The sequence below is a fragment of the Oryza glaberrima genome, chromosome 7 (assembly GCF_000147395.1).
Source record: "Oryza glaberrima chromosome 7, OglaRS2, whole genome shotgun sequence".
Lineage (NCBI taxonomy): Eukaryota > Viridiplantae > Streptophyta > Magnoliopsida > Poales > Poaceae > Oryza > Oryza glaberrima.
Window position 1 is genome coordinate 14,755,941 of NC_068332.1, and position 13,647 is coordinate 14,769,587.

General features: G+C 41.4%; 2 protein-coding genes across 2 annotated transcripts; one reads left to right on the forward strand and one right to left on the reverse strand.

The window, feature by feature from the left end:
- The first annotated feature begins 582 nt into the window (after positions 1–582).
- LOC127779080 (uncharacterized) lies at positions 583–6,869 on the forward strand. Its single transcript, XM_052305771.1, has 18 exons — positions 583–706; positions 803–871; positions 1,193–1,342; positions 1,442–1,571; positions 1,670–1,843; positions 1,934–2,007; positions 2,369–2,402; positions 2,547–2,605; positions 2,814–2,928; positions 3,026–3,063; positions 3,149–3,246; positions 3,365–3,420; positions 3,732–4,014; positions 4,307–4,422; positions 5,054–5,110; positions 5,465–5,530; positions 5,799–5,873; positions 6,221–6,869. Exons 3-18 carry the CDS (start codon positions 1,308–1,310, stop codon positions 6,278–6,280), a joined length of 1,470 nt encoding a protein of 489 aa, XP_052161731.1. The 5' UTR covers positions 583–706; positions 803–871; positions 1,193–1,307; the 3' UTR covers positions 6,281–6,869.
- A 3,758-nt stretch (positions 6,870–10,627) lies between these two features.
- On the reverse strand, positions 10,628–12,261 carry LOC127779081 (ubiquitin-related modifier 1 homolog). The gene is made up of 4 exons (XM_052305772.1): positions 12,021–12,261; positions 11,833–11,911; positions 11,628–11,710; positions 10,628–10,946 (listed from the first exon to the last, which is right to left on the reverse strand). Exons 1-4 carry the CDS (start codon positions 12,041–12,043, stop codon positions 10,829–10,831), a joined length of 303 nt encoding a protein of 100 aa, XP_052161732.1. The 5' UTR covers positions 12,044–12,261; the 3' UTR covers positions 10,628–10,828.
- Between the last annotated feature and the right edge of the window lie 1,386 nt (positions 12,262–13,647).

Here is a 13,647-nt window from a genome sequence, read left to right on the forward strand (position 1 = left end):
AGACTCCATGCATATATCAAATATTTGATGTGATATCGTGCAAATTTTTATTTTAGGAGCTAAACAGGGCCTCAATCATAAGAAAGCAGCCCCAACTTTTGGATTCACCTTTGATATAAGGAAGCTCAACCGAACGGTTTAGCTTAAAAAAACACACTAACTTCAACTCCAACTCCAACCAAATTTCAAAAGTAAGGGATGTTTAGATCCTACCCAAAATTTTACGCCATGTCACATCGAACATCGAATATCTGCATGAAGTATTAAATATAGGTTAAAAAATAACTAATTGTACAGATTACGACTAATTTGCGAGATGAATCTTTTAGGCCTAATTACTTCATGATTTGACAATATGGTGCTATAGTAAACATTTGCTAATGACGGATTAATTAGGCTTAAAAATTTGTCTCGCGGTTTATTAACGGATTATGTAATTAGTTTTTTTATTAGTACCCGAACCCCTCATACGATACCCTATATAATACCATATGTGACACGTCAAATTTTTACACCGCTGGATTTGATACCCCAAATTCTACACATGAACCAAAATTACCCACGAATGCCATCCAAGTCCAACTACCCCTCTATGTCAGCCCGTACCGCTTCCCCGCCACCCGTCGCCCCTGTCTCGCGCGGCGCAGCTGCGAAGAGCGCGCGGTTTTGGCGGAAAAAACGAAGCATCGGCGGCGACGGCGAGCAGGTTCCTTTTCCCCTCCTTTCTCTTCTCCCCTCCTCTCGTCTCTTCCCTCTCCTCTCCATATGTTGAGTTGTTGACCTCCGGCGGCCCTTGTTGCAGACCAGGGCGGCGGCGATTCGCGGCGGCGGAGGCGCGAGGAAGCCACTCCCCATCCCCCAGCCCCACACGGTATCCCCTCCTCAAACCCTAGAAATCCCTCCAAATATTTCCATCAGATGTGCATGGTTTTTGTGGGATGGGTTTTTTTTTGGGGGGGTTGATGATTGCTTGGTATTTGCTCAATCTTGTGTCACATAGGAGTTGTAGACTCTGATCTATTGGGTACATTACATTGTATCACAGCAGGTGTTCTCTTCACTATTTCTCTTGCAGCGTGAGAGGATAATGTATATAGGTGGATTAGGTTGTATGCTTGATTTATCTCTCTTGATGACAATGCTACCGGTTATTATTTCTAAACATTTTTATCATTACCTACATGTCATGCAGCAACAGGTGGCAGCGTCCCGTCTTCCACTTCTTCTTCATTCATCTCCTGTGAATGTGAATGTGATCCTGTCCTGCTGCTTCTTCCATTTCCAGTTCCACCCCTTCTCTCTTGTGCATGCTTTTGTTCGTGCCACACCCAACACCCAACAGGTGGTGGTGGAATCAATCAAACCAATCAATCGTGCAAGAAAAGGGAAGAAGGGAATCAAAATCGATTCTTTTTTTTTTTTTTTTTTTTGCTTTTTGAAGGGAGGGGAGGGGGGCGATCGACATGGTGCGAGCACCGGCAGGGGCAGATCCACCACCATTCCTCCAAACACGCATGGACATGGCCGCCTCCTCCTCCTCTTCCCTCTCTCAATCTCACTCTCAGTCTCAGGTTCTTCTTGATTCTATCTACTCTTTGTTTCTTAGTAATTTCCTTGTTGATAATAAGAATAATTCATTCCTCACTCTCCCAATCCGATTCGCATGCAGATGCAGGCGCACAAGGTGGAGGAGGAGGAGCACGCCGCCGACCCACCCTCCCCATCCCGTAACGCCTCCTCCAAGTACGACTTCGTCAAGGTCAAGGTGTGGCTTGGCGAGAATGCCGATCACTACTACGTCCTCTCCAGGTTCCTCCTCTGCAGGATGCTCACCGTCACCAAGGTCACCCACTTCCCCTCCCTCCCCCTCTTTTATGGCTGGCTGGGATCTTCTCATCCCCCATGACGGATTCCTCTTCTTTTTTTTTTTCAGATTCCTAATCATGTTGCCATTAAGATTGCCCTCGAACTCAAGAAATTGCTTGTCGACAACAGCCTGCTTGATGTGTATGCTCATCTCCACCCATCCTTCTCCTCCCCTTTCTCACTATCTTTTCTTTTTCTCTTCTTTTTTTTATCATACATACATTGCACTCACTGCTTTCAAGTTGCGCTTTCAGCTGTTACCCACATGTATGATATGTATTCATCAATAAAAAAAACACCATCTTTTTATTAGTTTTAGTTTTCCTTTGTCTATCATTTTGACACACCATTGTTGTTGTTTTCGTTTTTGTTTTTGTTTTGGGACACTCCACTCATTCCCCTTGCCATCTGTATAATATACTATGCTCTACCTCCTGTTTTTAACACTAATGTGTATGGATTGCCTCTTGGGTTTACACTAATGTAGCTTGGAATCTTGCAGTTCTCAGAGTGACTTAGAGGCTAACCTATTCAAGGTGATTTCTCTTTTACTTTCTTGTTATTATCTCTTCCTGTTCTGTGCATATCTTTTTCTTTTCCTGCGGGCTCGAGTGCGCGTGTGTGTTTTGGGTGTTAAAGATGCTCGTCAATTTCAAACTCAAAAGGCACTACTTTTGCAGCTGATGGAGAAGCGGGGATACGGCGAGGATTATATTAATCGGTATAAAATGATGACCAGGTATTTGCAACATGATGTTTGTAACATCACTATGATAGTCCTGAACTAATGAAAAAGATGCATATAATTTGGTTTATCCGTAATCCATACTCTTATCTGTGTAACTGCTCCATTTTGCACCATTATGACATTCATGTTATGTTTACTCTCGCAAACTTCTACTTCAATTGCATTTGGACAGTATGTTTATGCTCTATTTGTCTTGCAGATTCCATCATCAAAGAGTACCACTAGTAGTTTTAGTGTGTGGAACAGCTTGTACGGGAAAATCAACAATTGCTACGCAACTAGCTGGAAGGTTGAATCTACCAAATGTTTTGCAGGTTTATTTTCCTTTTCTGTTGCATTTATGATATTTTGCGTTCCAATATTGTTATCGTTTCTACCTTGACCACCTCATTTCCTGATTGTAACATGTAGACAGACATGGTGTATGAGTTGCTACGGACATCAACAGAGTAAGTTGTTTCATTTCTTTTGTCTCCATTATCCGTTGCTATATGATATCTTTGTTTCACTCTTGGCCCCCACCTCTCTTTGCAGTGCCCCTCTTACTTCGGTGCCCGTGTGGGCTCGGGATTTTGATTCTCCTGAAGAGCTTATCACAGAGTTCTGCAGAGAATGCAGAGTTGTTCGCAAAGGTATGTGATATCTTGTGGGGATTTTTTTTTTGTTCACAATAAATTGTTCTCTGCATCAAATATGATTGGATACTGGTTGTTCACTGAGTTGTTTTCTGGTTGTCTAAATATTGACTAGGTTTGGCTGGTGATTTGAAGAAGGCCATGAAAGATGGGAAGCCAATTATCATCGAGGTATGATGTCTTGCCTCTTGATTACTCGGTCAACCATGGTCCACGTGTCATATATGCATGACTGACAAATCCCCCAATAACCCCATCAGACCACACTACCTCCTGTACATGTCATTGTGTGACATGGCTACGAAGGTCAGGAGGGGTGTCGGTGCTGCATAGATCCACTGGTAGTACTTATCTGCATTTTGATAGTGCTGCCTCACAAGTAAGCACAGGACATGTAACCATCAATTTCTTTTAACAGCATGAGCCCTGTGCCATATTTGTATATAGATTTTACCTAATATTAACAAATATTTTCATTGCAGGGAATTCATTTGGATCCAAGCATTTATTTTATGGACGAGGAAAAGAGAGATGATAATTCAAAAATGGAGAAAAAGGTAGCTGAATGTGAAAAGTCACCAGCATCTGTAGAGAGCAAGACAGAAAGGCAACAAGAAAACGAACTACATGAGAAGAGAATGGATGACAGTCAGGAGTGCATGTCTGAGGAGGGAGGAATAAGTGAAGGGCTATCTTGTGCTAAAAGCCACGTAATTAGCTCTTCTGATTCTGCATATTCTAAAGAGAAAAATCCCAGAGCTGAAGGTAAGCCAAATGGAAGTAAATTTTATTTCTATTACTAGGGGAAAGGTCAGTAAAAACACCACTAGGTTCATGCAGACTCAAGCAATTTTAATTGTATTACTATGTAGTATGCACTAGTTGGACAATATAATCTTGGTGCAAGTAGGGAGAGCGCCCAATATAAGAAAACAAATGTGCAAAAGACCCAATCCTACACTATTCGAGTATTCCAAGATACCTGACACTAACCAGGCCAGTTTGTTAGTTCCAGTCTCACTGCTGAGGGGAGATCACCGTTTGTGATGTTTTGTAGACGAAGGACATAAGGATTTGGACCTACAGAAAAACAACACCACCAAGAAGGACAAACCTGCTGCTGAACCAATAGTAGTCCCAATTGTGTTGAGGATGTCTGATTTTGATCACAAGGTCTGTTTTCTCTGTGTCACAAATTTAGATACTTTTATGCTCTTTGTTTTTATTAAATTAAACCTAGTTCCATATTGGGAAAGAGGAGTTTGCATAAGATGCGACAATGATAGGCTCAAGGCAAGTGATTGTCCTGCTTACTGTGGTAGGGTTCATTCCCAGCCAGCCAACCAACCGTGACAGGAGGCTCCGATCCCCCAACTTTGGATTTAATTTGGTCTTTGATGATCCACCAAGAGACATATGCCAGCCTTATAGTTTATCTGCCAACTAACAAACCAGCTAACTGGAGAATCCTATTTCTAACCAAGCAATAACCTAGTAGAAACTTGACTAACAGCTAAAATCATTCCTTGGCATCAATGATGCTGGATGCTATCTGTTCTGGTTTGTCCTCCCATTCTCCCAATGAATTCGTCCACTAGTATTGAGTTTTAAACCCATCTATTTTTATTTCACATCAGTGCCACCTCTGAAAACTATTGAGTAGAATAAGGGAATGGATGCACGCTCCCAATAATCAATACTGATGTCATGGATGCTTGTTTTTTTATATATTCAACACTTGTCATTTGTTTCATTTGTTTATATTCACTATTCTCATTCAGATTGGTTTTGTTGTTTTGTTCAGGCATTGCTAGAGGAATGGACAGCCACCAGGGCTTCCAGGGATAATTGTCTTCCTCAGGTACTCATATAAGTTAGTGCACAAATGGTATCTTGTTTCACACCAGGAAAAATGCCATGTAATCCGAATGCTTATGATCTGCACCTGTCATTGAATGATTATTGACATCTTGCTCTATGTTAGACAACTTATAAAAATAGGACCTAACAGTGAAATGCCACATGTGGTGCTGCACATTGTGTGACTTTTAGTAGTATTGCTGCCAGTAAGAATTGATTCATTATAAAATTGTTGAAATTTTTGTCTGATATTGTGGCTATTGACTAATATGTGTACTTCTCTTAATGTTATCGGCTTTGTGAGCTCATTTGAGTAATATCTGACTTTGTGTAATGTTAACTTCCCATTATACAGGATCATCGAAAGCTTATAAACAACCTTAAGCTTATTCAGGACTATCTTTGTTCTTTTGAGTCGCAGGTAACTTTTCCTTCATTACTGAAAATCATGAATTCCGTTCCTCCAAAAAAATCTACCTACTACTGCATGCAGTTGCCTACCCTTGTACTGGTGCAATCATTTTAATGGAGTAAATATGTTCTAGTTCAAAAAATGGTTTGATGTATATTTTTTCATATACCCCTCATGTGCTACTGTTTTTTCCCAGTAAGATGCTGCATTCATTTATCTCACATTGGATTATCATTTGGTTTCAGTATTTTCTTACCTTTTGTAAAATGTTATTCAGGGGTTGACCGTTGTTGACATTTCAGCGAACTCATTCCCTCAGACACTAGATTGGCTTCACAGCTATCTTCTTCAGGTACCTGAGAAAAGGGCATATCCTAATGTGCTTTCCTTATAGCGATTGAATCATCGCGAGCTATTTCCATTAAACTATGCATTGCCAATCTATATAACTTTTTTTTTACGAATTATTCAGTTGACATGCACAACAATATACCAAAACATTAACCAAATGATAAGTTCTAAACCATTATTTATCTGTAACAGGTCTTTTCTCAAACTGTCATATATGAGTATATGATCTGATCAAATTTACTTAATGAAGCTTCATGTTTTTTTAAAGAAAAATCTTATAATCTTGATTTGACAATATACTATCTAGTGGTGAATTGGTCCTTGATTTTGTTATTATTTACTTGACAGTGCATCGAACGTGGCCTTTTGGCTGCATGTTCAGAAAGTCCCAAGCAAGGTGGGAGCTAACGGATACAGATGAGCGAGAGGGAAGCCCGCATTAGTCTTGCTTAACATATACTCACTCTGTTCCAAAATAAACCAACATTGTATGGATGTGCCACATCCTAATACATCTGGACACAAGTACCAGTATGTGTCACATCGGGCTTATTTTGGGACAGAGGGAGTATGTCACATATATGATGCTTGTCAAATTGTGCTTTTAGTGGGTTGATAATCAGGAACTTGTGCGTTGCCGCCATCCATAAACGTTGGCAGTGGAAATGTAACCGAGTAGAGAACTCCATAGTTCGATAAAAAGCCTTTTAGAGCTGGAATAGGAAAAGGAAAATTAAAAAAAAAGCTCAAAAAAGGTTGACAACCAAAGTTCAGAGCGATGTGCATGCGCTAAGGCCCAAACGAACAAAATGCGAATATAGGAGGTGTTTAGATATAGGGGTGTGTGAAGTTTTGGCGTGTCACATCAGGTTTATATAGGGTGTAGCATGGGTATTCGGATGCTAATAAAAAAATTAATTACAGAATCAGTTAGTAAACTGTGAGAAGAATTTATTAAGCTTAATTAATTCGTCATTAGTAAATGTTTATTATAGTATCATATTGTGTCAAATCATGGAGTAATTAGGCTTAAAAGATTCGTCTCGCAAATTAGTCGTAATATGTGTAATTAGTTACTCTCTTTATTCCAAATTGATCACTATAGTTTTTTTTGAGGTTATTTCTAAATGATCTTCATATTACTGTTCCTTCTATGCACACAAGTATTTATAACCCACATGCAATATCTTGATTTGCTATTGGTTAGGAAATAGTGGGGATGGTGCATGTATCGAGTTTGTTGCTAGAGTAAATATAGCATTAGAGAGTTATTAGATTTTCTTGGTTTTGGTGTACCTATAAAATATGTAGATCAATTTGGAATGGAGTGAGTATTTTTTTAAGCCTATATTTAATACTTTATGTATGTGTTCAAACGTTTAATGCAGGGTGAAAAATTTTAGGGTGGGGTCATTCACAGATGATGCTAACGATCCATCCACAAAAGTTCTGTTTCTCCCAGAGCTAGTACATCTCGCAGAATTGAGACGAGTATGCTTAATTAATTGAGAGAAAAGACGAGTATAAAGAGGTCAATCTCGGGTCATCCAACATAGAAGTATCAACAAACTCGATCAGCACATCAAGGTCGTCCAAAGTAAAAAAAAAAAAAAAAAAAAAAAAAGAATCAGGTAGTCGAAAGCCAAACTTGCGCAAAAATAAATGTGGCGCAAAGTGGCCCCGATGAAAGCGGAGACGTTAAAGCCGACGAAATGGCCGGCACTCCTGCGGCGTCGGCTTCGCTAGCTAGCCGTCGCCCCTTGTCGCTCTCCGCGACATCCGGAGCTTAGACTTGCGGCAATGGCGGCGGCCACGCATGTCGCTGCCCTGCTTTGCGTTGCCTCGATCGCTGCCTTCCCTTCTCCGCCCCGCAGGTAACTGACCAAAGAAGTGTACAGATCTGGTATATGTGCTACAGTGTTAATTTGGGATTGACCTGTGGCATCGGCTGGTAAACACAATATCATTTCCCTACCTTGATTTGGTGAGTCTGTCTACTCCTGATTAGATCTTGTCACTGTGCTTCCTGTTATTTGGGGTATGAATATGATTAGGCCTTGATTTGACAGCGACAGATACACAAGTTGCCGCCCAAATCATCAATGCAATGTAGTGTGCTTCACTTGGAAAAGCTTCCATTGTACCATATGCTGTATGTTCTTCTACGACAAATCAGAGGAGCTATAGAGCAAATAATCCTTCTGACCATCTCAAACACAGGGGTCAATCAATCATCTAATTAGGCCTCTTTGTTGCAGGGGATACCCAATTATTGGTTCCTCTGAAAATGTCCACAGGGTAACAGAACTTAAGCTTTAAGACCGTCGCGAGCACTTGGTTAATGTTCCAGTGTTAGTTCCAACCTGAAAAGGTATGGTTGTGTGCTTCTATAGTTTCACTGCTAGTGTTAAAAATTACATTGGAATTCTGTGAGGGGGTGTATGTGGTTCATCGCCAAACTTTCACACTTAAGTTAGGCAAATTTTGCCTTTTATGGCAGTTGTTTGATTCCATGCTACCGTTGTGTCATGCCAAACTTTGCTACATCTATGCCCCAACATATCATAGGCTCATCAACTAGCCAAAATGTGCCACAACAGCCAACTATTTTGGCACCACAAAAACTACGGCATTGCTACATTTTTGGCACAAAAGATTGGTGAAGCGAGGGAACCATCCAAACAGGTACGACACACTATGGCCAATCAGACTAGTCATCTCAAACATTCGAGTGTTTAGTTGCTTTGTCTAACAAACTTTTATTTCATTCTTGTCCTGTACCTTTTTGTGAACCTGTAGTTTAAACATGGTTCTGATCATTGTGCATCCACTCTTTGAATTTTACAGCCTGATATTTTCTTTTCTTCACTTCGATCGCTCATTTTGTTATCTTTATTTAGCAGTTGCAATTCTATTAACCAAAAGCATGTTACTGTTATGGATTCCTAATGGGACTTGCATAGTTTCGTAATTTCATTTGGGGCAATGATGATGGATGCATGGATTGGTTGTAAAGTACAACCAACCAATTACTGATTGAAGTATTTTCCACCAAGATCCCTGTATTTATACAGGTTGTCATGGCAGGCATCCATTCCTTCCTTTCTTCCTTCCTTCCTTCCTGCCTTGCCTGCCTATATGTCTGTCTGTCTGTCTATCGATCATCTGTTATGCGGTTCAAGATGAGAATGGTCATTGAATGACTAAAACACCATCTGAGCCCTAATTTTATATTTCAAATGTTGAGAATTATTGACAAATGGATCTTTTCTCCATGTACAATCCCTTTCTTTAAACCATAATTCATTTCTTTTCTTAAACAACAGAGCATATGGCTATACTCCATGACATTCTTGATTTGGCACTTCCAATCTTTTTTTTTTCCTTTTGACCAAACACTTCCAATCTTTTCAGGTTCTGATCTGTATTTCAAATGGATCTTTATTTTATTAATGTGGCAGCATCATCAGAAGTAATTCTCAGACAGTTTTATAACCTTGCTGATTATTAGTATCGGACAACACTCCAAGCATGAAGCGAATGGTGCTACTTTGTTCAGTTAGCACAAATGATTGATTTATTGAGCTGGAGTATGTTTTGTTATTATAGCAATGCTTTTTAAAGAACATCGCTAGTTTCTTATTAGTACCAAGGATTGTTTTACTCATGCAACTCAATATGACAGTATTCTCATTTATATGTTTTTTGTCATCCAATAATTTCTGTGTCACATACTGATGGTGAGTAGCAATCATACTGATGCACACTGCTATTGGACAATGTACTGATATCATGGTTTTGTTTCAAGTGATATCATGGTATTAGCTCCACTGCGAAACTTCATGTGATCGTCTACTCTCTCATGTTTCAACTAATTCTCTATATCTGCATTTTTCTTTGGGCATATTTTATGTATGGCAAATTTCTGTTTCCAATAAATGTGATATACCATCAATTCTGTGCAGATGGGCAACTGTCAGCAGAAAGAAGAATTGGGCAAAGAGGTTCTCTACATGATAGCGTTTGAGATTAAAAGAAAAAGGAAAAATTGTATATAGTTTAGTCCACGCAAAAAGATGTGAAAATGATCTGAATGATAGTCAACAAAACTTAAGCTACTTATCATATTGCCGAATCGACAAGGCCTTGAAGGAACTCATGTTTTGCTCACTCAGTGATACTGTTGTAATGACTGATGAACAGAGTTCACAAAATTTGCTCAGTAATTTTTCAAGCTTGTAACCATGGTACTGGCTGGCTGTAGTAGGTAGTATTACTGATAGTCTGATACTAATGTACCTCGATCACACGATGAACCCATTCAGATTTGCCATTTTTGAACCATTACCATTTTTTGAAAAAAAAAATTGACAAACACGTGAATGCATTTAGTTTGTTACCAAACATTGGTAATACCTAAAACATTTTGGCAACAGCACACTTAATCTATTCTAACAAAGTTTTGGTATTGCCAAATTTTGAAAAGGATCATTGTGGCAGCAATAGCCACGCTTACGATTGTTTTCATTTTTCACCCATGCTTTCCATGCTATATATGTGCACTAAGTAGATTAAGATTTGATGGCAACACCATGTATGAGGTTTTATTAATTGATCCACAGAGCAGGGTAAAAGCAAAGTCGTGGATGCTTGGCCTAAAAATATCTAGTCATCGACATTTCAGACTTCAGATAACGCCTACGATAGTGATGGATGCAGAAAAGCACAGCAGCATTGGAAAATACAGGATCAGTATACTGCAAATCTGTGATATTCAATATTCATAACTGACAACTGCCTTTTCATTACAGAAATTGACCATATCAACTTCAGCAGATTCCTCTCCACAATCCATTCTCTCCAGAAATTTATGGCACACAACCTCTGTTTCTGATGGTACAAGATGCATTTAGCAACATGATATCAGTGGTGATTTCGGTAGTCCTAATAGTTGTACTAACCACCGTGTAATGTGGAGATAAAAACAACAACATCCTTCTCCTCCAACTCCGCGTCAAGGCCACCGCATAGCTCCCAGTCACAATCATTTATAAGTACGAGAACACCAGGCCTTCTGCAAGCACGAAAAGAAGCACCTCATCAAGACTAATGGACTTAACTTTGTCCACAAATTAAAGAAAGAGAATTTCTAAATTTCCTTCAAGTTTGACATTGCAAAAGTTTAATGATATCCCCCAGCTTATTGCGCTAACAAAGCATCCACTTCTCTGCAAAGAAAACAGCAAATAACCTGTATACCACCCAAAGCATTCATAAGCACATACTAAACTGTCATTAGAAGGTTTCCTTATTCAAGTAAAATCACCGGATCAATAACCCTAGTTCATTATGCATATTTCTTATGAAATCAACTAAACTGTCATTAGAAGGTTGCATATTTAACATTTACTCAATCCGTTTCACAACGTAAGTCATTCTAGCATTTCCCACATTTATGACTTACGTTGTGAAACGGAGGAAGTAGCTCCAGAAACAATGACAAACATTTTTAACGAAATCACAGAAATAAAATATTTGAGCATTTCTCCTATAACTTAAGTTTGCATGGTTAAGTTGAAATTTAGCAGAAATAACAGCCAGCATCACCAAAGAAGCGACACCACTCATCACCTAGCAATATCCATACCGAAGTGGACCGAAAACAAATAAAATGCTTTGGACACACCATTGATCATTGAAGCGGATCAAATCATATCATGCACATAAACCATGAGACGGAAAGGGAAAATCATACACTGAATCACCCTTGAGGAACATCTCCGGCCTCTCCTTGATCAGATTGGACTTCACCCAAGCGAGCAACCCTTTCATCACGACCTGCAAAACGAAACAAACAACAAAGAAAATGTTCACACACAAACAGCTCAGAATTCTAAGTCCGTGATTAGCCAAGCAGTAGCTGCACGCGGCGCGGCTCCGTCGAGGCGGGCGGGCGTCACCTTCCCATCGCCGTCGTTGGGCTGGAGGTCCACCTTGTGCACCTTGGTGGACTTCTCCAGGAGCAGCTCCAGCCCTCCCCTGCAACCACCACCACCATCAATCAACCCACACAGCTCATCAGCAACCACAAAATACACAGCAGCAACACAACGATGGAAGGCATCGAGAGAGAGAGTGAATCACCCACCCGAACTCGAGGGTTAGATGCATGGCGGAGAGGATTGGGAGGAGGCGAAGCGCGAACAGCGATCGAGCGTCGACGCGGCGAGGGTGCGAGCGGCCGAGGAGGGGGGAGTCGCGGGCGGCGGCGAGAGCGAGTAGACGGCGGCGGCGGCGGCGGCGGCGGCGGTGGGGAATAATTGGCTCAGCTCGCGGCGGAGAAGAGACGAGAGCGATGGGCTGTGGCCTCTCCTGGGTTTCTGGCTGTCCAGAGGAATAAGTTCACTTTGGGTCCTTCAAGTTGTCGTTGAGTATGCAATTCGTCCCTAAACCGAAATACCATAATAGCTGGTCCCCCGCTTCACAAAACTGGATCACCTGAGGTTTTAGGCAGTATTATCTTCGGTTTTAAGACAATCTAAGTCAGCGTGGGACTCACATAGTGCCCCCACATATTAGTGACACTTATCTCTCTTCACCTATCTCTCTCTATCCCTCCCCTCTATTCCCATCTCACCAGGGCGGCGGACGGTGAGGAGCAGCAGCCGACGGCGGCCTGTGAGGAGGACGATGCTGGCAACGGTAGGCGGCAACAACTGCACACTAGAGCTCGAGCTTAGTATTCCCAGTAGAGTAGCCAAGCTAGCTTATTTCTACTGCACAAGCGAGTGAAATCCTACCATGATCACAGCCTACTCCTCCATGACCTCATCCTCTTCTGCCTCTGAATCAAAATTTTCTATCGCGTAAACCAGGACCATGCAAGTATTAGATCATAGATCGTTACCACTTGGCGCGCTGCGCAGCGGAAGAAGACGCTGAGAAGTCGAAGGAACTCTCGTGAAGTAGCGCGCGTCGATGTAGAGGAAGTACTCGATCGCACCGGCTCGACCTTCTCCTCCTCGTGTGTTCTCCTCGCTGTACTCTCACACCGATCAGCACCGCAAACCAGCGGCGCCTCTACCGGTACCCACACGTACAGGGACGGAACACCACGCGCAGATGTGCTAGCACCCGCGCGCGGCTAGGGTTTTGCTCGGGGAGGGAAGTGACGGCTAGGGTTTCTCACGTGATGCAATGCCTCCGCCGGTCACACCTCTCACGAATATATAGGATCCATCACTCGGACCTCCAAGGCCCGTAGGACTCCTATTCGGATCCCTATCCGAATTAAGCTCATATTGGATCTCTATCCAATCCCCTTATTCCGGCCCATTAAGCGTGCGACCCTGTAGGTTCATATATACTCGGCTGTAACCCGAAAACTCCTTTTCGGTCCACGCGTCAACAGCGGCCCCTAGCAGAACGTATTGACCCACCGGGCATTCATAAAGATCATATCGGCTGAACCTCTAGTGTATACTTGTATGAACCCCTTTGCCTCACGATATCGATTAAGCTCAAGGCTAGATATATGCCATCCTCTAATAGCTCAATCATTCACTCGAACCTGTTGATAGATTATATAACTTGTGATTGACTCCTCAATCACCTTTGGCATGGCCATGCACTTCCATAATCTACAACATCGAGAGGCCCAGAGATATCTCTCCATAGGAGGGGAAAATCCCATCTTGATTATTCATATCCCACCACATGTTTCATAGCATACCCGAAAACTACTTTTATAACTATCCAATTACGGAGTAGCGTTT